This window comes from Ictalurus punctatus, chromosome 12 (genome assembly GCF_001660625.3).
Source record: "Ictalurus punctatus breed USDA103 chromosome 12, Coco_2.0, whole genome shotgun sequence".
Taxonomy (NCBI): Eukaryota; Metazoa; Chordata; class Actinopteri; order Siluriformes; family Ictaluridae; genus Ictalurus; species Ictalurus punctatus.
This window is the reverse complement of record NC_030427.2, coordinates 16,020,423-16,045,282: the sequence shown is the minus strand read 5'-3', so window position 1 is coordinate 16,045,282 and position 24,860 is coordinate 16,020,423. Positions and strand designations below refer to the sequence as shown.

At 38.7% G+C, this 24,860-nt stretch overlaps 1 protein-coding gene across 1 annotated transcript; it reads left to right on the top strand.

The window, feature by feature from the left end:
- The first annotated feature begins 15,679 nt into the window (after positions 1 to 15,679).
- LOC108273333 (E3 SUMO-protein ligase CBX4) lies at positions 15,680 to 24,599 on the top strand. The gene is made up of 5 exons (XM_017482503.3): positions 15,680 to 16,006; positions 16,181 to 16,224; positions 16,879 to 16,944; positions 21,379 to 21,445; positions 21,684 to 24,599. The coding sequence occupies exons 1-5, from the start codon at positions 15,938 to 15,940 to the stop codon at positions 22,713 to 22,715; spliced, it is 1,278 nt and encodes a 425-aa protein (XP_017337992.1). The 5' UTR covers positions 15,680 to 15,937; the 3' UTR covers positions 22,716 to 24,599.
- Positions 24,600 to 24,860: the final 261 nt, after the last annotated feature.

The following is a 24,860-nucleotide window of genomic DNA, read 5'->3' as shown; positions in this document are numbered from 1 at the left end:
ACAGAGGGAAAGATCAGTTTATTCGAATGCCTATACCTCATCCCTTCACACACTTCCTGTACCGTGGACACAATTGCCTGTTCTGACTTCTGATTGTGTTTTCCCCCTTACTTTTCATGGAAGACAGACAAACACTCGACTCGTCCATTTCCCTCTCATCAAACCTGCAGCATGAGACGCTTCGAGCCGAATGCGGGTGCGCCGGTTGGCAGCGTGGGCGATCGCTTCCGTGATTTTCATACAACTTCCATAAGCGCCGGTCATGTTTCATCCCAATGACCACATAATGAGCGAGGACTTGGTGTGTGTTTCAGCGGCGGAAAAACAAACATCCACATCACAAGAGTCACATTTCGGTGGAAATATATCCGTCATGTGTTTGTTCAGCTTCAGATAAAAGAGTAAAAGTACAGTAGCTTGGGTTGTGATGCTGCTGGAGGATTCAGCACGTGACAGCTAGATGTTGAGGGAGTGAAGAAATCGCTTTGTATTAAATGACTTTGTGTGTGTGTGTGTGTGTGTGTGTGTGTTTGCTGGAGGCCCTGATGATGATGATGACACCACCACTGGCATTTCAGAGCAATGATCCATAAAACAAACTCACATGATGCCTGTTCAGCTCCACACACACACACACACACACACACACACACACACACACACACGTCAGATGTCTCCTTTGGTTAATAAACCAGACACATAAAGAGCACAAGAATGACATGATCAGTGTGTTAAGATTTCTGTCCATGGAAGTGTGTGTGTGTGTGTGTGTGTGTGTGTGTGTGTGTGTGTGTGTGTGTGTGTGTGTGTGTGTGTGTGTGTATGTGTGCAAGTGTGTAATAATGTGTGTGGTGTGTATCTCGTTGCCTGTGATTTATCATCATACACTCACCAACCATTTGACATGTTTTTAATGAAATCTATTGATTTTGGTCAATAAGGAACAATAGAGTTGTGTGTGTGTGTGTGTATGTGTGTGTGTGTGTGTGTGTGTGTGTGTGTGTGTGTGTGTGTGTGTGTGTGTGTGTGATAACTTCATGCTGAGCTCCTCTACATTCTGCTCTCTACATTTCATCCACAGATCCATCACACACTCAGAGATCCAGCAGAGATTTTTTCTTTCTCTCTTTCTTTATATTTTAAAAATCTTTTCATAGATATTAATAAGACACTTTAATAAAATATTAAATTAATGGATATTCAATAGTAATATTTACTATGAACAAAATATTTACAATAATTGATGATTAAATGATTATTAACTTTTTTTTTAATAAACAATAGAATTATAATTAAATCTATTTTGCATCGTGTGCTGAATTCTTTTTTTAATCAAGCTGAAGTGTCATTGGTAAATTGCTGTGTTTTAAGAGGAATAAAACACTTGGGGACATGCTGTTACAGGAAGATAACACTGTCGTCAAATACAGACAATAAAACATCACATAAAACTTTACTTTCTCAAAAACAGCTGCAAATTTGATTTTGGCCCTGAGAATGACCTCCAGAAACACACACACACACACACACACACACACACACACACACACACACACACACACACACAAACACTTAGCATGTTGTGTGTGTGTGTGTTGAATGAATTCAGATGAATTATAAAACAGAAGCTGTTGTTACCACGTAAATCATTAAGTGCATTATTACGTTGTGTTTTATGGAACTTGAGCAAATATGCAGAGTCAATATGTGTACAGTACATACAGTACGTCAGCGAAATCACACACACACACACACACACACACACACACACACACACACACACACACACACACACACACACCACACACACACATGCACACAGCATCCTGTCCTTATAGATTTAATTATAGATTTAAATACGTCAGCAATACAAGGTAAGGGGGACTGCACACTCAGAATTTTCCGTAGTGACTCATCATTATGACGTCTTGTAATGCTCTCTCTCTGTCTCCGTTAAAGGCCATTTATCTTTTTTATTCCATCTCTCCTTGTCTATCTGTCATTCACATTCAACCAAGCTTTATTAGCATGATTGTGGTACAGTACTGCCAAAGCACTGGCCATGAAATAAACAAAAATAAATACACCATTCATAAATAACTGAACAGATAAATCAACAATAAAGTCTTACAAATATACAGTCAGGTCCATAAGTATTCAAACAGTGGCACAATGTTCAAGATGACAACCACCTGTGACACTCAAGAACTGAAAAGCCAGATTAGATTTTGCTTAAAAATACGGTAAAAAAAATAATAAATAAAATAAAATCTTGGCCAATTCTGCTGGAAGATGAACTTGTACCAGAATGATGGGTAGAGAAGAGTAGGGAAGTAGGGAGAAGGAAAGGACGGGCTCATGATTCACAGCATACTACATCATCTGTCAAACATGGTGGAGGAAGTGTTATGGCATGGGCATATATGGCTTCCAATGGAACTGGTGTTTATTGATGATATGACTGCCTATAAAAGCAGCAGGAGTAATTCTGAAGTGTATCAAGTAGAGATGCACTGATGTAAAGACCATTTTTAAAGGCTATTTTACCCGCTATGTGCTATCGGCCAATAGTTTAAAAATATCCGATGATCAGAGCCGATTATATCCTGTCAGTCATAAGAGTGTGGAAAAACACATCGATTTTGAGTTGTGTGTAAAGATGATGTCTCTTGTGTGGAATGACAACAAATCTGCAGTTTTTAAGCTCTGTAATCTCTGCACTGCTAAAATTTTACACTGGACGCTGCAGCAGTGAAGTGGGAGTTTCGGAGTCGAGTCTAATCTTTTTTCCCCGCACTGCTTGCTCTGAATTAAAGCGCCAGTACACCGTTGAAAGATTTAAATGAAGATCAGTAACAAAAAAGTATATATAGCACAGAAAAATATATTTGTAGAGTAGTACATTTCATATGCAGTTAATGTTAATATATAAAAAAGTTGATATTATATATTACCAGTTTGATGTTAATGATGAAGTAGAAATGCTAGTGATTCTGGTGAGTGAATGTGAGACTAACAGGAAGTTTTTTAGTATTCAGTCAGTGTTAATATGAATGAATAACCTTCAATAAGTTAATAATCTTACTTTAATCTTCAGAATTTAGTTCATGTGTTAATGTTAATTGGAGTGATGTGTTTTCTATTTATGAGACCAGTTACTGTGAAACAACTTGTTGAAATGGAGAGAATAAAGTTTTTATTTGCTTTTCTTTCAGAATTGTGGAATTAATTATTATTCATTTATAAGAAGGCATAAAAGGCAGAACTATCGGTATCAGACAATATCAATAATTGGCATCGGTATCAGCTGACAAATGTAGTACCGGTGCATCTCTAGTATCGAGTTATACTTTCTGCTCAGATTCAGTCAAACGCTGTGAAACTGATAGGACAGCGCTTCACAGTACAGATGGATCATGACCCAAAACGTGCTGTGAAAGCAACTCAAGAGCTTTTTAACTCAAAGAAATGGAGTGTTCAGGTAATAAATGTCAGATGACCTCAACCCAATTGAGCTGCTTTTCACTTACTGAAGACAAAACTGAATCGCGACATTTCAGTGGTCCCCATGTCATATCTCAGTGCTGTATAATGTGTTCGGCCAGCTTTGAACAGGTATTTCACACTGAACTGTTCTTTTAATCATGTAGTAGACTCTCATCGCTTTAGCTTCCAGCTCATTCACTGCCAGATTGAAATGTCCCGTTGAACTTATTTTTAATCCCAGATAGGTATATAGGTAGACGTATGAGTTTGTCGGAGGACTTAAGTTCCTGATCTGAAAGTGTATCTATTTTCCTTACACCTGGATCTATTTTGGAACATCATTATTCAGGTTTTTGCAGGTTCATTTTGCGACCCCACGTCTGACTGAATGTCAGTCTTCTGTTTTTGACAGAATGATCAGATCATCTGCAAAGAGACGATGTTTAATTTCTGATTCAGTCAGAGTTAGGCTGGGGGCAGACGAATTGTTTAGTGTTTTGGCCAATTCACTTCCATAAATGTTAAATAAAGTGGGCGACCCTTGTCTAACACCTCGTTGTTGAGAGAAAAAGTCAATGTGGCTGTTCCCTATTTTTAGAGCACGTGTTATTCTCATACATGGTGTTTATTATGTGAAAATCATTTCCCCTTTAATCCCATTTTCCAGTAGTTTTAGGAAGAGTCCTTCCTGCCTTCTTAAAATCTACAAAACAAGTGAAGATCTGAGTTTTGTTTTGAAGTACATGTTTGTCAGTGATCTGTAGGATGTTGTGTGTTCTAAGAATATTTTGTGGTCATATATTAATAATAGAACAGAACATTTTCCCCAGGTTGCTATTGACACATATGGCAACAACATATAGTTGCTGTGCTCTGATTTGTCTCCTTGTATGAAGGTTGGTTGCAGATATCCGGAAAATATTCCACACCCAAAATTTCACACTGTCTTGAATTTCTCTCTCTCTCTCTCTCTCTCTCTCTCTCTCTCTCTCTCAATGACATGGTCACTCACTGTCCCTCACCTGGTGGCAAGTGTGTGTGTGTGTGTGTGTGTGTGTGTGTGTGTGTGTGTGTGTGTGTGTGTGTGTGTGTGCTGTGCTGCTAGTGTGCAGCTCTCTCTGTGCTCCCCCAGTAGGTGGGGCAGTTTGTTGGGGTCTGAGAGGCAACAAAAGTTGGGGATGATTTTGTTCATTTGGGTGGAGAATTCAGTTCGAATGTGGTTATATTTAGTGCATTCAGTGAAGAAGTGCAGCTTGGTCTCTATTTTATTTAGTGTGCACCTCTGGCACAGTCTCTTCTCTCGGGGCAGCAGGACTGTCTGTGTCGACCCGTCACTTCAGCAAGGTGTTTCTCAGTTTTGGATCAGTCACCGTGCTCAGATAATCTGCCACGCTGTACTGTTTGTTTAGGGCCAGATAACACTGCATTTTACTCTGGAGTTTAGTTTGGGTTTCCCAACAGGTCAAATACTGCACTTTTACTATGTGTGTAATTTGGTTGATCTAATTGGGTTTGCAAATTTCCTCTGGTCCTTGTGGTGGTGTTGTGTTAGAGAGTCTTTGCGTTAGTGGTGTGCTAGTGTGTGTTGGTGGTATGTTAGTGGTATGCTAATGGTATGTTGGTGTGTGTTAGTGAGTCTTTGTGTTAGTGGTGTGTTATTGTGTGTTAGTGTGTGTTAGTGAGTCTTTGTGTTAGTGGTGTGTTATTGTGTGTTAGTGTGTGTTAGTGAGTCTTTGTGTTAGTGGTGTGTTAGTGTGTGTTAGTGAGTCTTTGTGTTAGTGGTGTGTTGGTTTGTTAGTGTGTGTATCTTTCTCTTTATGTGTCTGTCTGTGTGTCTCTTTATATGTCTTGCTATCCCTTTATCTGGTTCTCTCTCTCTCTCTCTCTCTCTCTCTCTCTCTCTCTCTCTCTCTCTCTTTCAGAGTTAAAGGTCATCTCTGAGCTCTTGGGCGAGTCATCATGACATCAGCTGTTAGAGATGAGCCACAATGGAGAAACACATCAATTGTGACCAGTAAGTGTAAGTGTGTGTGTGTGTGTGTGTGTGTGTGTGTGTGTGTGTGTGTGTGTGTGTGCGTGCATGTGTGTAAAATGTAAATACACACATACATAACATAAAATATATATTTTTAAAAACTGTTTCCTCATATTACATTACCGAGGTCAGATGACTAATACACACTATGGCTATGTTCCAAACACATAATACTGAAACGGGTGTGAGACATTTTAAGGCGTATATGTGTTATAACACATCAAAAACTCTATTTATAAATAACCCCCAGCTCACAGTGAATGTAGCTGACTAGTTGATTGTTTGGGTGTTGGGTGCACAATGTGCAGAGGTGGAAATGACTAGGGTGATTCAGCACTTTATTAGATTAGTGCTTCACATTATTTTTTCCCTTAATCTGAGTATAATATTTTTTTTTTTTTACCAAAAAAGACAAAGACCCCCCCCACCCACACACACAAACAAACACACACACACACACACACACACATATATATATATATATATATATATATATATATATATATATATATATATATATATATATATAAACTCAATAAGGCTTTGAGTTACAGATCAGAAATTCATGTGTTCAAATCCCAGCACCACCAAACAATGGTTGTATCCTTAAGCAAGACCCTTAATGTTCTGCTCAGCTGTATCCTGCATCAACCAGATGGGCAAATGTACATGAATCTGTACTATTTTACAATATGTAAGATATTACAGTACTTTATTTAGTGTACAGTACTTTACTGGAAACCCAGGTTGGCAGATAGCTACAGTAAAATCGACAGTAAAATTGTTCCTAATCTCAATCGCTCTTCATACATTAGATTTTTTATTTTTTTTTTAAAAGAAGTAACTCTATTGCCCCATGGGAAATGTGTACGGACTCAAATGAGTGAGGGTTGAAGAGGTGTGGTTTAATTTCATTTCATTACATATGAATTAACAAGAAGAAAAAAATACGACCGTTAGCCCCATCCCTAACCCTAAACCCTAACCCCCAACACTAAACTTCATCTTTGTACCTTATTATATCAATTTAGTCTTTCAAATTGTTCCAGATTTGCAAGCATGCATAAACGTTTTAGGGGTCTCTTCCGGTCAGAGAAATTCTTACGCAATTTTTTTTGTTATGGTAAAAATCCAATTAACGATTTGATTCAAAGGTTTTAAATGCTTCTGTTACATCAGTGTTGCTCCATCGTGCTTCTTTCTTTTCATCCTGCTGCTCAAACACACCCACTTATCCAAATGAAGGCTTTTTAATACCCTGATGCTGGCAGTCAGGCGTTTTATAGCAGACAGCAGGCGGAAAAAGACAGCAGCGTGCGCACACAGCTTTACATGTTCTCTTACGTTTACTGCTTAAGTGTCATTCAAACAAACTGAAGCTATTCCAGCTGATGGAATCACATCCTGAGCTTGTAGCATATGATTGATTCAACTCATTCCTGTCCTAGAATTACATTTTCACATACAGTATGCATCACAATATATTTATTTAGGCTAATAAAATCAATCCATCCATCCATCCATCCATCTTCTATACCAGTTATCCTTTTCAGGGTCACAGGGAAACCTGGAGCCTGTCCCAGGGAGCATGGGGCACAAGGCGGGGTACACCCTGGACAGGGTACCAATCCCATCGCAGGGCAACAATCACATACACATTCACACTCCCATTCATACTACAGACACTTTGGACCTGCCAATCAGCCTACCATGCATGTCTTTGGGCTGGGGGAGGAAACCAGAGTAACCAGCACGGGGAGAACCTGCAAACTCCGCACACACAAGGCCATAGCGGGAATTGAAACCCCGACCCTGGAGGTGTGAGACGAACGTGCTAACCACATAAAATCCCCCCCCAAAAAACATAGTGCCAACATAAAAAACAAAACAAAGCAGTAATAATCTCAGAAACATGCATCGCTCGGTAATTAACCTTTATATCAATATCATAACTGTCACAATCTCGCGGGCAGATGGTGCTGTGGCGAAGACGTGCACAGTCAGCTGGAGAGCGCGTGCACGAGTTTGAAGTGCGCATGGACGCTAAGACTTTGTTAACAATGGACATGTGCACTTATTTTGGTTTCTGTTCTGTCCCCGCCCTGTTCAGTTATTGGCAGAGGTGCGAGGGTGTGCTTTGAAATGTTACCAGCTGTCAACAATTAATGTAATTGGGACTGGTTATAAAAACCCCTCGCGTTGCTACGCACATCGGGCAGTATTAGCGTAGAGACTAATATAGACTGATGGGTGTAATGGTGCCACATGGTAAAGTTCCATGTCCTGTCTTGTTCCTTAGTTCATGCTAGAGTTAAACGAGTGTTTCATGCCAGAGTTAAACAAGTGTTCATGCCATAGTTAAACGAGTGTTTCATGCCAGAGTTAAACGAGTGCTTCATGCTAGAGTTAAATGAGTGTTTCATGCTAGAGTTAAATGAGTGTTTCATAATAGAGTTAAACGAGTGTTTCATGCCAGAGTTAAACGAGTGTTTCATACTAGAGTTAAACGAGTGTTTCATGCCAGAGTTAAATGAATGTTTCATGCTAGAGTTAAACAAATGTTTCATGCCAGAGTTAAACAAGTGTTCATGCCATAGTTAAATGAGAGTTTGATGTCATAGTTAAATGAGAGTTTCATGTCATAGTTAAATGAGAGTTTGATGCCATAGTTAAATGAGAGTTTGATGTCATAGTTAAATTGGGAGTTTCATGTCATAGTTTAAACGGGAGTTTCATGTCATGGTTAAATGATAGTTGCATGCCTCATTTCTGGTTAAAGGATAAATGTTTAAGTTAGTTAAAAAGGTGTAGAGTTTCCACACTCTGTTTAAGTTTCATGTTTTTTGCTTCAGTTCTAGTTATATGTTTAGACCTTGTTTCCCGCCTCCTCTTACATTGACTTTAGTGGTAAATAAAGACTTTACTCCTGCGTTTACTTCCTGTTTGAGTCCTGTTTCGTAACAATAACTTTATATTACCCAGACCTCCTAAATTGATATTTATTCTATCTAAAATGAGCTTAACAGCACACATACCAAAGTGTTTTATTCCCCTTTTACCACAGCAATTTGTCAACCAGTGCAATTTTTTTTATTTATTAAAGCACCAGACACTTTATGTTTTATCCACTTATAATTTACTTACCATTTATTTACTATAAACACGACTGTTCTGAAGATGTCGGAAAACATAATGTTAGACTTAGACTTAGACTTTCCTTTCCTTTGTTAATCCCAAAGAGGAAATGAAGGTATTACAGCAGCAAAAACAGAAAGTCAAAAACAAAACCACACAACAAAAATAGACAATACAGTCAATCAATAAACACAAAATTGCAAAATACTGTGCAATTACCTAATTAGCATATACCACAATACCACACAATGCCATCAAACAATGCCGCTCAATCCTTTACTCCAAGCAAAACATTCCAATGTATTATTTAAAAGAGACATTACAGTAAATAACTAAAAATAATAAAAATATATTAAAAAATTAACAGCGTCTGTTCATATCTCTACAGAAGTACAAATACACATATACGCATGCTATACATACCCATAAACATCCCTATGCATATATGCATACACAGATATATACATATATACCCATGTACATACATACCTATACATGCACACCTAATTACACACATACACACATCTATCCATATAAATGCGTATACATATACATATCCACACTATTCTGCACATACTTCAAATAAGGGTACGGTTGAACAGCCTAATCGCTGCATGAATAAATTATCTAAAATATCTCTCCTTCTTACACCAAGGAGGAATCAACCTCCTGCTAAATGTACTCTCCTGTGCACCAACAATACTATTTAAAGGGTGAGCAGTTTCACACAAAATGACAGAGTTTGGCCAGCATTCGCTTCTCCATCAGCACCTCCAGCAGGTGAAGACTAGTCCCCAAAACAGAGCTGACTTTCTTTATCAATTTATTCAGTTTGTTTACATCACTGATCCTGGTTCCACTTCCCCAGCACACAACAGCATAGAAAAGTACTGCCTCATAGACATAAACAGACTCATAAAAGGATGGAGCATTTCCCTCTGAACTCCAAAAGATCTCAGCCTCCTCAAAAAATAGGGACGGCTTTGGCCTTTTTTGTATATCATCTCAGTGTTAGTGGCCCAGCTCAATTTGTTGTCCAAGTGCACTCCCAAATATTTATAGGAGGTGACTATCTGAATCACTTCACCATTAATTCTGATGGGAGACACTGTATGTTTAGATCTCCTAAAATCAATCATCTTAGTTTTATTTGTGTTAAGCTGGAGATGGTTCTGCTTGCACCAGCCCATAAAGCTTTCCACCAGGTTCCTATACTTATAAGTTACTGTACAGGATCCTGTATAAGCTACTGAAGATCTTTCCATCTGACTGTTACAAAGTACTGACACTGGAGATAAATGTTAATAAATACATGTTTCCTTACAGAAAAACTTCACCATATCAAAGATTTTTGAAAAATCTGTTTATGTAGAGCGTCCTCTGAACAAGTCCCTGTGAACGAGCTGTTACTATAGAAACAATGACATATTTGAATGAGTGCATTACTTATATAATGCGCTATTGTCCGAGCTGCAGTTATAGAAAATCAACACCTCCTGACCGATCAGAATCCAGAATTCAGCAGCGCTGTGGTGTAATGTTATGTAATGATGTTCGTTTATAAAGCAGAAACACATACAGATTGGAGTACAATACGGTGATAAGATCATGATTAAAAGGTCAAATAAAATATCGAATCGAAAGGCTAGGTAATCGAAATGACTTTATCAAATTACATTATTAAATCGTTAAATCTGTTCCGAAAATCTTCTACATTTCACTGCGTGTAATTTATAAACGTGAAGTTGCTGTGTATGCTGTATGACACTGAAACATATTTTTCCTCCCTCACGTGGAGAATATGAGCCGATCGGTTGCATGCTTGCTTCACCACAGGCAAATGACTGAAGGATGGGTTTCGGTTACTCATAAACAAGATGGTCGTTTATATTGAAAAAACAAAACTAAGCTGGATGAAAGCTAATTGTCGTCTTTGTTATATTCGACGAAGGGAAAATGGATAAGAAGGGACAATTTGTTTCTCTGAGAACCTTTTTTCCCTAACAAATTATTTACCGAGAACCGATTTGCACAAATAAATAGTAGCTGTTGGTGTGTTTTCATCTTTTCTTAATCACAGTTTAACTCGCAGAAGTCGACGAGTATGTCCACATGATTAAGTCATGACCATCAAAAATGACAAAAGTGCTGAACTCAAATTTCAAGTGTTGACAGATCAGGTAGAAACGTAGATTTAGTATGTTAAATACATATATAAGATATAAAAATGATCATGTTTGTTTTGTCAGATAAGACAGTGCATGTATTTGGCATTTTTTGTCATATAAACAAGCAGAATAAATGTTGGAAACGATGGCTGTCAGCACCACCAGTCTGTCAAGAGAAGTCCCTGCTGGAGTATGTTCATGCGCTTCATGAATGTTTGAGATTAAAAAGGGAAATGGCTCACAAAGCCGTAAGCTCCTCTCAGGGTGACATGAAGGAGCAGTATGACCGTAAGGGAGTTCCTTGTTCATTTTGTGCTGGAGATCAAGTTCTAGCCTTATTGCCCATGCATGGATCTTCACTCCAGGCAAGATTTGTTGGACTTATGAGGTGAGGCAGAAATTTAGCCCCACTGACTATGCAATCAGTACTCCTGAACACAAACATAAAACTTGCATTTGCCACATAAACTTACTAAAAAATACCATACACATGGCACACCGACTGAGTCAAAGCACAACTCATTGGTGGTTCCAGTAGTTGCTCTGTCTTCAGAGGGTAATGTCATACCTTCTGAGTGCTCCCTGAAGTAGACGGTCTACATCTACATAAAAAATTTATGTCTCCTGTTCACCTCACTAACTCCGATGTGTTACAGTAGTTGCCTTAGCAAATTTGCCTACACCATGTCAGGAGGACATCAAAGCATTAATACAAAGGTTTCCTATACTGTTTTCTGATGCCCCATCTTGAACCACGTTACTAGAGCATGACATTGATGTAGGTGTCCATCCTTCCATCAGGCAACATACAAACAGGGCTAACCCAGTTAAACATGCAGTGATGAAGCAAGGGGCAAAATATTTGCTTAAAAATTGACACGCTGTCCCTGGCGTAAGCCCCTGGTGTTCTCCCTGTATTTTAGTGCATAAGGCTGATTCTTCGTTTCATTTTTTACTGACTATGGAAAAGTAAATGCGATAACCAAACCTAACTCATTTCCCCTTCCCAGAATGGAAGATTGTATAGACTTCATTTTGCCGATGTTCACTCATTCTGCCTGTGTGGTTGTGCTGTTAGTCCGCTCCGTATTTGTCCTATGATGTTTCTAGTTTTTGAACTGTGCCTGTCATGACTCTGAGCTTGGTCTGCCCTTTGATTTCTGTTTGTATATAGTCACATTGCTGTATTTTTTTGTAAATATCAAATACTGTATATATTTCACTAGTCGTACGGGTGTGACTGCCATTTCTGTTGGGTGTGGGTTTTTATCTCTGTTTTTGGTAAGGGAGTGTAGGGAAGCTAATTGTCTTTTGTTTGTTTTTTTTTAAGGTAAGTTAGTTTCCCTTCAAAGTGGTTTTTGTTTGTTGTTTTGGCCTTGGTCCACCCTGAAGTTTTCCCCGGATTATCTGTGGTGTACAGCACGTGTGTACATATCGTGTAAATACCACAATATACCACCCTTTTGAGCTACTTCTGTGTGTCCTCCTTCTGTTACTTCAAACACCACTTCCTATCTACTCCACCTTACATTACCCCGTGTCTTTATTTACGCTGTGCGACCTAACCCTAGAACGGGTGGTAACAATGGTCTTTCACATATGTTTGTTGTTAAATGAGACCTTTTAGCTGTATTCATGTTCGACGTGCGTGATTCGAAGAGGGCTTTGGCTGAATGTGTGTTGTGATGATGTCACATGACGTGTCTCGGCCCAAATCTACAGAAAATCGGCGGAAATTAAAAAAAATTGCTCCTCCAAATATTGCAGTTTGCTTGATTTTAGTGAAGATTTCTGCAAGCGAAATGGCAAAATCGTAGAGGGATGACTGCAGAAAACAGTTGAAGACTGGAAGGTTCTTACTGCAGGTTAGAAAGGGAAAAAACCCACCTACGAAAGCAGAAGATATACGTGAGAACTACGAACCTGAGTAAACATTGAGTGAAGGCGGAAAGTGCTGACAAAACCTTTAGATTATAGGATCTGTTACTGTAAGACAGCAGTAAGAAACACACACACACACACACACACAAACACAGAACTGTGTGTTTTTATCATCATTCCAGTCCAACTCGTTTGCTGATTTACTGCATGCATGTATTTACCCAACTGGAGAATCAGCAGCTCGGTCACACTGAAGAACAGCGCATATTTATAAACATAAACAAGCACGTTGCACCCATCAACATGATTCAGACGGATTTAACTGGAAATAAGTCACACTGTCTTCATGTAGAGAGCGACACAATTTAAAGTAAAATTAATCCGACTCAACAAGCTGATATACACATTATCCTTAAAGGAACCCTTAAAGAACCAAGTTTTCTTGGTTGTTCAAGAATGTTCCAAGCTCCAAAAATCTAAATGACAGGTTCTAGCTGTTAAGACAAAACAAAAATCAATCATTTGGAGTTTACGCAGTTCCTAGCTTCTACTTAGAACATTTTCTGTTCTGTAAACACTTTCTTTAGGGTTCTAAGTAGAACACTGAAAGATTCCCCAACAGAGAATAAATAAATAAATAAACTGTACAAAGTTTCGTACAATATTAGTTTATCACTGAACTTGACACATTCACACACCACCAGATTTTATGATTTCTTTCAACACTTTGAGATGCCTAATCAACAAAAAAAATCCTAAACACCCCACACTTTCAATTTGCTTATCTGTTATTGCATAAATTCTTTAAAATCTCCATGGAATGTGAACTTCATGCCATCTAATAAGATTAAAGCTGTTCTCGGAATAAGTGATAACTTTCACTGACATCTATGTAAACCTCACAGGAATGTATTCCCTTTTATAGTAATATGCGGATAAACTTTGCATAAGGTCAGCACCTTCACCGATCCTGCTCATTTTTAATCTGAGCAAAATTAGCAAGTGAAACTGAATTACCGATTTCTGAGTGTGTCCAGGACATTTAAAAATATTTATTTATTTTAGTTTGAAGTCTATAAAATGTCCAAGCCTGCCATTGTAGTCGGTCACTGTTCTGGTGGAATGTCGGATTTTCTGATCCTCTAAATCAGCAGCGACATGGACGGGTGAACAATTCTGATTCTTAACATGTGACCAGACCGATCTTATTAAAAACGTGTACGAATTTGAAAGAGCAAGGTTCATGCATGCACTATTCCCTTTGTACGAGTTTCACTTTTCGCTTTAATGTCGCTTCTTTCTGCAGAATGCGGATGTGATTGTGTCTTTATTAACTGTCAGGATTTCTACATGGATAAGAATCAGGAACACACACTTGCTGTATAAACCCTACGCTGTTTTCCATATTTAGCTAGCTCACTAAGCTACTGTCAGCTTTGTTTGGATTGGGTGGGGATTGTGGCATGGCATATTTCGAACGCTATTGGCTACTGGGCAAATCAGTCAAGCTCTTCAACACTCACGTTTGATATCATGCAGAATTCTGACCCAACAGGACACGAGCTGTGTTTACTTCCTTGTCAGAATCTTATCTGTTTCAAATCAAATCTATTCACAAAAGTTAATCCTCCTGAGCCTTACCTTTCAAGAGAAGAGATACCAAACCATACAAAACACACTAAAACACTATAAAAGACCTACAATTTTTATGTGTGTGAAATCCTTTTTAAACCTCACTACTGCATATCCACATTTCCAGGTGAAAGATGGAATTAGATTTGTGCCTAAAGTGTTGAATGTAACTTTTCAAGAAATGAACAAAAATATACAATAAGAAAGAAATAAAACACTCCGAAACTTTCACCAATCAACTCAGGGGTAAAAATTTAACATGGTCTTCAAATAAACAGCATTCTTTGTTAATAGTTTCCTAAGCTTCCTTTTCGCTAATCATGGTTTATGAATGCGTTTTCGTTTATGCTTTCACACTTTTCATTTATGCTCTGCAAGTTTACACGCGCCATTCTAGCTCAAATCTCACGTGTGGGCGGGGCTTAAAGGGGATTTAATCTCACTGGCTAGTGAGATTTGGATCGGCAGCTCGAGTGTCCAGCTGAGGAGGAGGATGATGACAATGCCACCGCTCCGTGTCACTCCTGAGAGATTATCCTGGGGCAAAAAATTGTGGTATGAGTCTACCCAAACCTCAAATATTAATTACAAAATAATATACTCACCACTGAAGTCTCAACTTCCGGGTCAGGGAGCTGTCGATCCAAATCTCGCTAGCAAATTAGAGTAAATCACTGTTAAGCCCCGATCACACACAGGGTTTGTGCCAGAATGGCGAGCGTAAATTAAAACCCTGGCATCGCATTCATAAACAATGATTTGTGAAAACGAAGCTTAGAAAACTATTAACAAAGAATGCTGTTTGTTTGAAGACCATGTTAAAGCTTTGCCACTGAGTTCACTGTTTTGTTTCAGAGTGTTTTCTTCTTTCTCATTATATATGTATATTTTTGTTAATTTTTTCATGAAAAATTATGTTCAATTGTTCAGTATTCCATAGAAATATAGCTATATATTAAAGGTACAAAAGGTAAGTAACAAGGATTACAAGGACAAGGTTCTTAATATATTCTATGCATAGTAGTAAAATAAAAAAATCGTAATAAATATATAATTTACTCTGTATTCACTGGGAAGTTTTTTTTTGCATTTTAAATTATTCACAGTGGGGCGTGTGTGTATGTGTGCGTGTGTGTGTGTGCGCGCGCGCGTGCGTTGCGTTTGCTGGTTCTTTATGGAAATGTGTGACGCAGTAACATTTAGCACTTTGAATATAAGCATCAGGCTGCACGCAAACCTCTGAACCCGGAAGTGTCGAATTTGCGCGGTACCGCGCATGCGCACAAAAGGAACAGCGTGGTGAGGGTGGTGAAGGAGGGTAGAGGGATGATGGTGGAGGTGTAAGGGGGAGGTGGTATCTCTCGTGACGTCACGGCCATGGCTATTTTGCGCCGTGTGTTTTTCTGCATTTCATTTCCAGATACTTCGCACCGGATGAAGCGGAGGATAAAGAATTCCCTCATGTTTACACTTCTATGGATTATATAAAACACGCTTGCACGCTGAGACACCGCTTCCGTGCTTTTAATATAGGCTAGATACACAGATATATATTTTTGTTATTTTTATTATTATTATTATTCTTTTTTTTGCAATAAAAATGGAGCTCCCTGCGGCGGGAGAGCAAGTGTTCGCCGTGGAGAGCATCGAGAAGAAACGCATCCGAAAGGTCTGTTTATTTTCTTTCTTTCTTTCTTTTAATGCACGGAGAGCGGAACGTGTTGGGTCTAGATTTTCATTCTGGAGACTTTTATGCTCGGACAACAACAAAAAAAAAAAAACCCAACAACTTTGCATGCATTGATGATTATTTTATTTGTAATTAATCTTCCATCATCCACAGGGAAGGTTTGAGTACCTGGTCAAGTGGAGAGGCTGGTCACCAAAGTAAGACTTTAATCTCTTTATCTGTTTACGCGTTTCTTGCACGTGTGTGCGCGCGTGTCTTAGTGTGTGTAGCCTATGTGTGTGTGTGTGTGTGTGTGTTTGCGTGAATGTGCCAGAAAGTGAAAGAGTGAGAGGAAGGAAATAAAAGATGAAGAATGAATTTAATCCCGCGCGCAGTGCTGACATGCGCACCTTCGCCTTTCTTTTCGTTTTTTTCTTTCTTTCTTTTTTTAAAGCCATTACTAATGAATAAATGAATGCATTTCAAATATTTATTTATTTATAAGGTCCTTGTACAACGTGTGCAATTCGCAAGTTTAACCGTTTTGAACGTTTTAAGGTTTTAATGGCCATTAAAGCACGCTTGCTTTTTGCAGATGCAGGATATCTCCAAAAACTGCAGTATTGGCTTCACAATTGCTGTTTACATCCCGACAATTTGATTACATTTTTCAAAACACTACAATAAATGAGTGGTGTTTTTTAAAATACATTTTTACACACGTATGATACCTAGAGACATGTTTTGTTTTTTATTTTAAATGATGAATTTAGCCGACGTGTCGCTGCGGAGTTTCCTGTGATTCCCAGCTTTGTGTTTATAGACGTGTACTGATCTCTCCTGCATTCCTTCTCTGTTCACCTGTGTGACAGGTACAACACGTGGGAGCCGGAGGAAAACATCCTCGACCCGCGCCTGCTCGTAGCGTTCCAACACAGGTGAGTGCGCGGCGCGTGACAGGGTGACAGGTGTGCACGACTTCCGGGTTGCCAGATAGGTGCGGGGCATCCTGCAAACACGCTGCACCGACCCAGGGTTTATTATTTTACAAGGGTGAACTCCTACCTTTTATGGATTTATGATTGAATGTAAGTTATTAAGAGAAGAGTTGAGTGCAAAAGTTTGTGCACCCTTGAGAGCACCACGATGATGACAATAAACATAGGATAAGGAATAAACTTTATTTATATTGCACCGTTCCGAGATAAAGCCAAGATAATGAAACAAAATGTAGTTAGACATAAAAAGAGAGGCACAGTTAGAATGATATAAAATGATTAGGATATAAATAATAACACTGATAGAAAGAAGAAAATAACAATATAAAATATTTTTAAACTTTATACTAAACGTGTGTGAAATGGAATAGAAGTACAGTAATGTAAATTACAGACCAGACAATAATGTATTTATTGAATTTATTTATTCCATTATATTTATTTTTTTTAATTCAACAATAAATTGAAAACGAGCTTAAATCAAGCATTCATTTAAATAATGGCACACTCTGAGGTACCAAAGTACTAAAGATGTCCCCTTTAGCTTTGGGTACCTTTATTTCTGAAATTGCAGCTTGTTATCAATTAATAAGGTACCAAATTAATGAATTTAAAGGTACCAAAGTTTACTTTTTCTTCTTCTTGCAGAAGTACAGAGATATCAAGGAGGCACATTTTGTATCCTTAGTATATCCTGTGTACCTTGTGTTTCTTTATTTACATCAGAAGGTACATCAGTGTTCCGTAACATCCAGATGTGTATCTTAAATTATTTTTAACAGTACACTATGTACGTTTCCACATAAATGATACAGAATGAAGGTACAAATGACAGCCCCTTGATGGTACCACGTCAGCAACAAGGAATAATAATAAAAGAAAGAAACAATACAAGCACTAAATTGCATTCCAGTATGAGTGAACACAATCATTCTGGCAACCAAGGAATGTTTCTACTCCCTTACAGCCCATTACTGCCCTTCTCTCTCTCTCTCTCTCTCTCTTTCTATCACCCCCTCTAAAGCGAAACAAGTGCGAGAACAGAGCAGATGTGTGTGTCTGACATTCCTAAAACCAGTTAGAGAGACATGTTTACCTGCACAAGAAATAAAATCATATCTCTCATTATATTATGCTGAGTAACTGTTTTTACATCATAAATACACCTTTCTGATATTATTTCTCTTATCTACCAGTTGCTGATAATCAGTCATGTGAAATATTTTAAGTGAGTGTGTGTGTGTGTGTGTGTGTGTGTGCATACATATATATAAGTTGATCGTGTCATTTGTGGGCGTGGCCTGTCCAACATTGTTTTCTCTTAGTTCCAGTGAGGAAAAAGTAATAGCTATAAATGTCTTCTACAGCTAGTATTTAGTTAAACACAAATTTAAGAACACACTAATGAGTGTGAAAATCTCTGCTACTTTTTCCCCGAACTTTATTTTTGTTTGTAACATCTCTATTGAGGTCATTATATGATTGAGGAATAAAATAGAATGGTTGTTATCCTTCAGTTTTTTGTGTTAAAAAAATATGGGATGTGAGTGTGAATGCATGAAATAAACCAGCGTTGGATTATAGATTATTGTTTGTTGGTATTTTTGTTTACAATTAAGAAGTGCTGTTCACTTTGAGCAGTGATTAATCGGATTATGTGACCAGGATGCTCCTTCACGGTCACACGTGGATATTTCAGTCCGTACCCTGAGTTTTTTTGCGATCATTGCGGCCAAAACTGCTTGATTTTGCTGCGGCTTTTTCAAAATCTGTGATTGCAGAGTTATTTGTGCTTTTTTGTGAAAACTACTTGAATTGCGCAAAATAGCTTTGCACTGTGTTTCATTGATGTTTGTTGGTAAATGAGATTTTTATCTGTACTCATGTTCCATGCACGTGAATTGAAGAGGGCTTTGGCTGAATGCGCATTGTGATGACCTCACATGACGTGTCTCGGCCCATATCTATGGATAAGCTGCGGTAATTTAAAAATTGTAACCTCCTCCGAATATTGCAATGTTTGCTTGATTTTGTGTTCATTTCTGCTATCATAAAATCCTGGAGGGACTGATGTTTCATCGCCAGACCTCTGATCAACAGAATACATGATTACACCAGAATATATTGAATTAAACTTTATCTCTGTTGAAATTTTTAAAGGAGTATAATTTTCACACGTCATGCCTTGCAGCTTCGCAACATTTTCTCTGTCAGCAAGCCGAGAGATGATGTTTACTGTAATATATTCTTGGCAACAATAACAAGACAATACAGTAGTATAGTTAATTATTGAGATCGTACTGCTACGTACGTAATCCCAGTCACGTGGTCTGTAATGGTCTCTGGAATGGTAGAAGGGAGCGCTGACCTGTAACGCTTCACCTCACATTTCCTCAATGGTTACCTTTAGCCAGCGAAGGTGTGATGATTTCTGCAGTGATGTATATTGCTAGAGCTGAAGCATGTACACGGAGTGTTTTCCACAAGAGCTTTACACACTTTATCCCACACTGTTTAACCTCCAAAAATAAAGAGATTTTCCCTGTCGCCATATACATTAATGTCCCTCCACTTCCCAGACCCCAACCCCCACCTGAATGTTTACAGAGGAGCATTCTGGGCTGACGTGTCTTTGCACAGTCAGTCGCTGGGGGAATTTTCTGCTGTGAATTAATCGCACACCTCCTTCGAGTCCGTACGGCTTCTCTGGCGCATTGTTAGGGTTTTTTCAGCTGTGGACCGAAACAAAAGGACACATGATGACGATAACATGTTTTGGTCAAATTGACATTTTTTTCTTGCCTGTTGTTCTCAGCTTGTCACTCTCATTTTGAACTCTGGTTCACTTGGAGGAAAAATATAAATGTGGCCAAGACGTTGGGTTAAAGAAAGATGGATTTTAGCATAGATTTTTTTTCCTACAAAATTAAGTGGGGTTTATTCGACGCAAGTTCTCCAGTCTGGTCACACACCAGGTCATCAGCGCTGCATTCATTATTTACTGTATATGCAGTTAAATTATATTACTGAGACAGTTTGACAAACTGTGGAGACATTTCAGTCAGCCAGTCTGAATTATCTCCATAAATCAGTCAGGAATTAAATCAGGAGATTTACATGATGTTTCATGGATGTTGTAAGAGAAAAGCAGTGGTTCATATAGAAAGTGCGAGTGCTAAATAAAATAAAAAGAAGAACATGTAGTCATGAGCGTCTGCTATTAATTAGCCGCAAAAAAATGATTAACAGGATATAGCACATAGGAATATGCAAATAATAATAAAATAAATGAAATAAAACTATAAAACAGGACAGGACCAGGGACATAGCTGCATGTTTTATACTTTAGACAAAAAAATTCCTGGAAAATGCAATAATTGTTTCAATTAGATTTGAAAAATGTCCAACAAAAGGGTTCCAACTTCCTGGGCCATCAACAAAATAGACTCGATTTTCATTGAGACCTCATAAGAAGCCATGTGAAGACCTGAAAGAGCTGATGTTATGGTTCTACATCCTTACAAAAACTAAACTCTAGAACCGTCTAGAAGTGTCTGTATTTAGAGTCTAGTGTGTAGAGGTGGGATGGGGATGGAGAACATTGGAGATGTAGTTTGGTCCTGCATCACGTAGAACTTTAAAACAAAAGAAATTTCTAGTACACTCTTGGAAAATTTAGAACCCTTAACGGTTCTTTGGTTTGTTGCTCTGGGGAAACCCTTGACAGTTCTGTGTAGAACTCTATAACAGAGGCTTTGCCTTTTAGAAAGGGTTCAAAATAGAAGCTGTTTAGGAAGCTAGGAACTCTATCCTAAGACCTTTTTAATGGTTCCATCCATACAGAACCTTATTAAAGGGTTATGTCAAAGCTCTTTATGAATCTGTGAACCTTGAACTATCCAAACAACTATTGTTGAAGCTTTTTAGGTGGAATGGGAATATTTAAAAATAAATAAATAAATAAATCCATGTCATGCAAATAAAATGTAATTTTTATCTGTTAAATTTAATGATTCTTTAGTTTGTCTTTCTGAGGAAACCCTCAGAACTTTCAAAAATGGTTCAAAAAAGTAGAACTGGTTTAGGAAACTAGAAACTTTTTAAAGAACCCTAGAAGAACCCACTTTTTTCCAAGAGTGCAGAGGTGGAATGGGGACACAGAGAACAAATAATGTGGGGTAAAAAGGATTAGAAGTTTCAGAGTGGAACAGTACTTTTTATTTATTTATTTATTTATTTATTTTTTATCCACTGAACCTCTGAAGAACTCAGGAGCATAGCGGCTCCTCAGTACACTGTGGTTGGAGCATCATGTTGCTGAACATGGCATCTGTGATGAATCCCATTTTTAAAAAAGAATCCGTGTTTTCACAGGGAGCGCGAGGAGCAGCTGATGGGTTACCGCAAGAGAGGCCCAAAACCAAAACACTTTCTCACCCAGGTGAGACTCGACCTCTTCACCTGTATCACACACACACAGTTTCTCGTTCCCAAGTTTCTTGGCATTCGGTGTCCACAGCTTTGCAATGCAAATGTTTGTGGAAATTTCTTCGATAAATGAAGCAGCATGGCTGACTTTCCCTCTTCTTCAGGCCAGAGACTGTTGTACCACACACATCATGAATTCTGGATTCTGAGTTGTCAGAAGGTGTTAATGAATTAATTTAATTTCATTTCAGGTTCCATCATTCGCTCTGAGATCCAGTGTTCTTTCTGACCTCCACGATGCATCTCAGGAGAATGGGGTCCATCTCAAAACGTCCGTTGATCCGACACTGATGCGGCAGTGCCAGCTGCAGAGCAGGAGGCAGCACCCGTACCAGAGCTTGGACAATGTCCTTATCAACGGGAAGAACGACCAGAAACAGTACTACCAGCTCAACAGCAGAAAGCACCACCAGTACCAACCAGACCCCAAACTGTATCAGCAGGTACAGGCACAGGAACCGGATTCAGGACGTCACAGCGACACAAAGGCCGTCAGCATGGAGCTCGAGAAGGTTCTGGATGGTGGGAAGGAAGAATCGACGCTCAGTAAGGAGAGCACCAGACCAGTTAAAGGAATAAACAGCAAACTGAAAATTGTAGAGAACAAGAACAAAAATGGAAGAATCGTCATCGTGATGAGTAAGTACCTCGAGAATGGGAAAGAGGCGGATGGAGGGGTGAAGCAGGACGAGCCGTCAGAGAGGGGAACCAATCACGCAAACGGCACTGAGACGAACGGGCTTGAAAATGGCCACCACAAGGACGACAGAAACGGGCAAGTCCACCGCGCTGTTATTGAAGAATTCCAGAATGTTGAAACATCACAGTTGATGAAAAAATCCGGTCCGATATCTTCTGAAAACGGCATCCATAAGCGGCGTCACTCGGAACATTCCAGCATCCGACGGGACGCTAAGAGCTTCCTGGACTGTCGGAGCATTAGTGCACCAAACGCAAGCTCAAGTCAGGGTCGGTCTGAACTCTCAGACGCGTGTCAGGACGAGCCGATGGATCTGAGCTTCACAGGTTCTCGAGGACAGAGGAACACCATCAAGGACTGTCGGACAAACGGACACTCGAACCCGACTGAGAGAGAGACCACGCCTTCTACACGGGAACCTGAACGTGCTCCGAGCTTCACGCCTTTTCTCGGGAATATAATAATCACGGATGTCACGACGAACTGCCTCACGGTGACTTTCAAGGAATACGTACCTGTCTAGAAATAACAGACTTAAAAAAGTCATAATTATTAACTCGAAACTACTGATTTTGTCACTTTGAAAATTTGTGTGCATATAAATAAGCTTTTTTTTCCAGAATGATCTCATTTGAACATGCAAGTTATTACTCGACATTCACAATGCCAATATTGTTATATAAATAGGCGTTATTTTTTGAAAAATTTTTTGTCGAAGCTGCTTTGTTAATGTTTAGCGCCAATACACGCTTGCTCGCTCTCTCTCTCTCTCTCTCTCTCTCTCTCTCTCTCTCTCTCTCTCTCTCTCTCTCTCTCTCTCTTTCAGCCAATCACAGGACTTTATAATCACATTGACCACTGAAGATGGAAAGGAGGCAGGGCTTAACGCACTTTCCGTTCAATAAGTCGCAGGAATTTCCTGACTATTAGATTTGCTGACTATTATATCCACCTGCTGCTATTACTCAATCAATCTTTTTAACGTAATGTGTAATTAATAAGGGTGTAACGATACGGCGTGTCATATCATTTTGTTCGGTACAATTCTCATGATTCTATTTGTCTTTGTATCGAACAATACATTCAACACTCTGCGTACTAAAGTTAATCAAGCCCAGTAGTAACTTATCTCGAATAAAGTGTTAAAAAAAAAACACTTTCCTTAATCACACTGCTTTTCACCAGCTAATACGCTAGCATGCTGACATACTAACATTAATACTAGTGTATCTACACCAACATCCTGTAAACGAAACACACACACTCTTCGCTGCTTTTCTCGGCTGATTCAGTCCTGGTTTAGGCAGAGACTGATAATTTCATAGCTGCAGATATGAGACCCTACACGCATTCAAAAACACGTTTGTCCTACAGAGAGCTGTATAACTTCAGACACGTACCCTTGAGGGTCACACCAGCAGGATTGCCAAGTGTGTGGTTTTTAAATGAAGCCAGTTAAGGAAAAGCGACTCCTTTTTCCACTTCCTAAACTTTTCAGACCTGTTTCAGGTGTTTGAGATGTCCATAATTTATGTACAACTAATGGTTAATTAGCCATGTATAGCCATGTTTGTTCCATTCTAATGCATGCTGCTAAGAGCTGCTAAGAGTCTGAACAGATCACACAAACACTGTGTCCTTCTAATTTTGTTTCACTTATTGTACTTTTATGATGTTGTTTTGTAATCAGTTGAAAGTGGAAACCTAAGGCACGTTTTTTTTGTTGTTGTTGTATGGAAAATGTATTGTACGGAGTGTTGCACCACTGAATTGTGGTATCGAATTTGTAATTTGCATATCGTTACACCCTTCATAATTCCTCACCATGTGGAAATGAACCTGGATAAAACCAAGCGACTCTAAAACGCACCAAAATATTTTATCGTGATTTCTTTTTGACATTGCCTAGAAACTTAACTTTAATTTTTTATGCTACTGTTCAGTCTGCGTTATTCATGTGCCGATATGAAATATCTTTCTACTTTTTTGTCTCGTTATTTATTGATTTCAGATATAATGAGGATAGCGTACCTAAAACGATTATTGTGTGTGTGTGTACAACACGGGATAACATTTAATTAATTAATTAAATATGGCAGCATCCGATGACGTGTTCAGAAGGTACTGAAATTGAACAAATTTTAACAGAAAATGCAAAAAACATTATTGAATTTTGGAATGTGCCTAATTAGAAAAAACTCCCATTTTGATTTTTTTTCACTCTGCTTGTTTCCGTTGTATTTTCATTTGTCTTATATATATGTATATGTGTTTTAAGCACTTATGTGTGTAAACCTAAACATTTTAAATGTTCCATCTTGCCATCTGAATGTTCTGTAAAGTTGCTTTTACACACCAGGTGTTCCAGACTACTATCTCAGATCATTAAAAGCTTATTTTTGTGTGATTATAGATTTTCAGATGGTGTGTGTGTGTGTTTGTTTGTCGATCCGTGTGTGTGTGTGTGTGTGTATGTGTGTGTGTGTGTGTGTGTGTGTGTGTGTGTGTGTGTGTGTGTGTGTGTGTCTGTGTCAAGAGAGATAATGGCACATTTTTACTCGTCATTGTACAGATATCCTTGTGCACTTTGCACTGTCTCTCAAGCGTACTCTGATAAAGTGAACACGGGTTTGAGAGTCTTATCAGCGCTGCAGCTCTGTGAAACAGG

Excerpts from the sequence above, each read along its gene's own strand:
- LOC108273333 (XM_017482503.3), top strand. The coding sequence starts at position 15,938 with ATGGAGCTCCCTGCGGCGGGAGAGCAAGTGTTCGCCGTGGAGAGCATC. Across the intron at positions 16,007-16,180 it reads AGAAGAAACGCATCCGAAAG|GGAAGGTTTGAGTACCTGGT; the intron begins GTCTGTTTATTT and ends CATCATCCACAG. Across the intron at positions 16,225-16,878 it reads TGGAGAGGCTGGTCACCAAA|GTACAACACGTGGGAGCCGG; the intron begins GTAAGACTTTAA and ends CCTGTGTGACAG.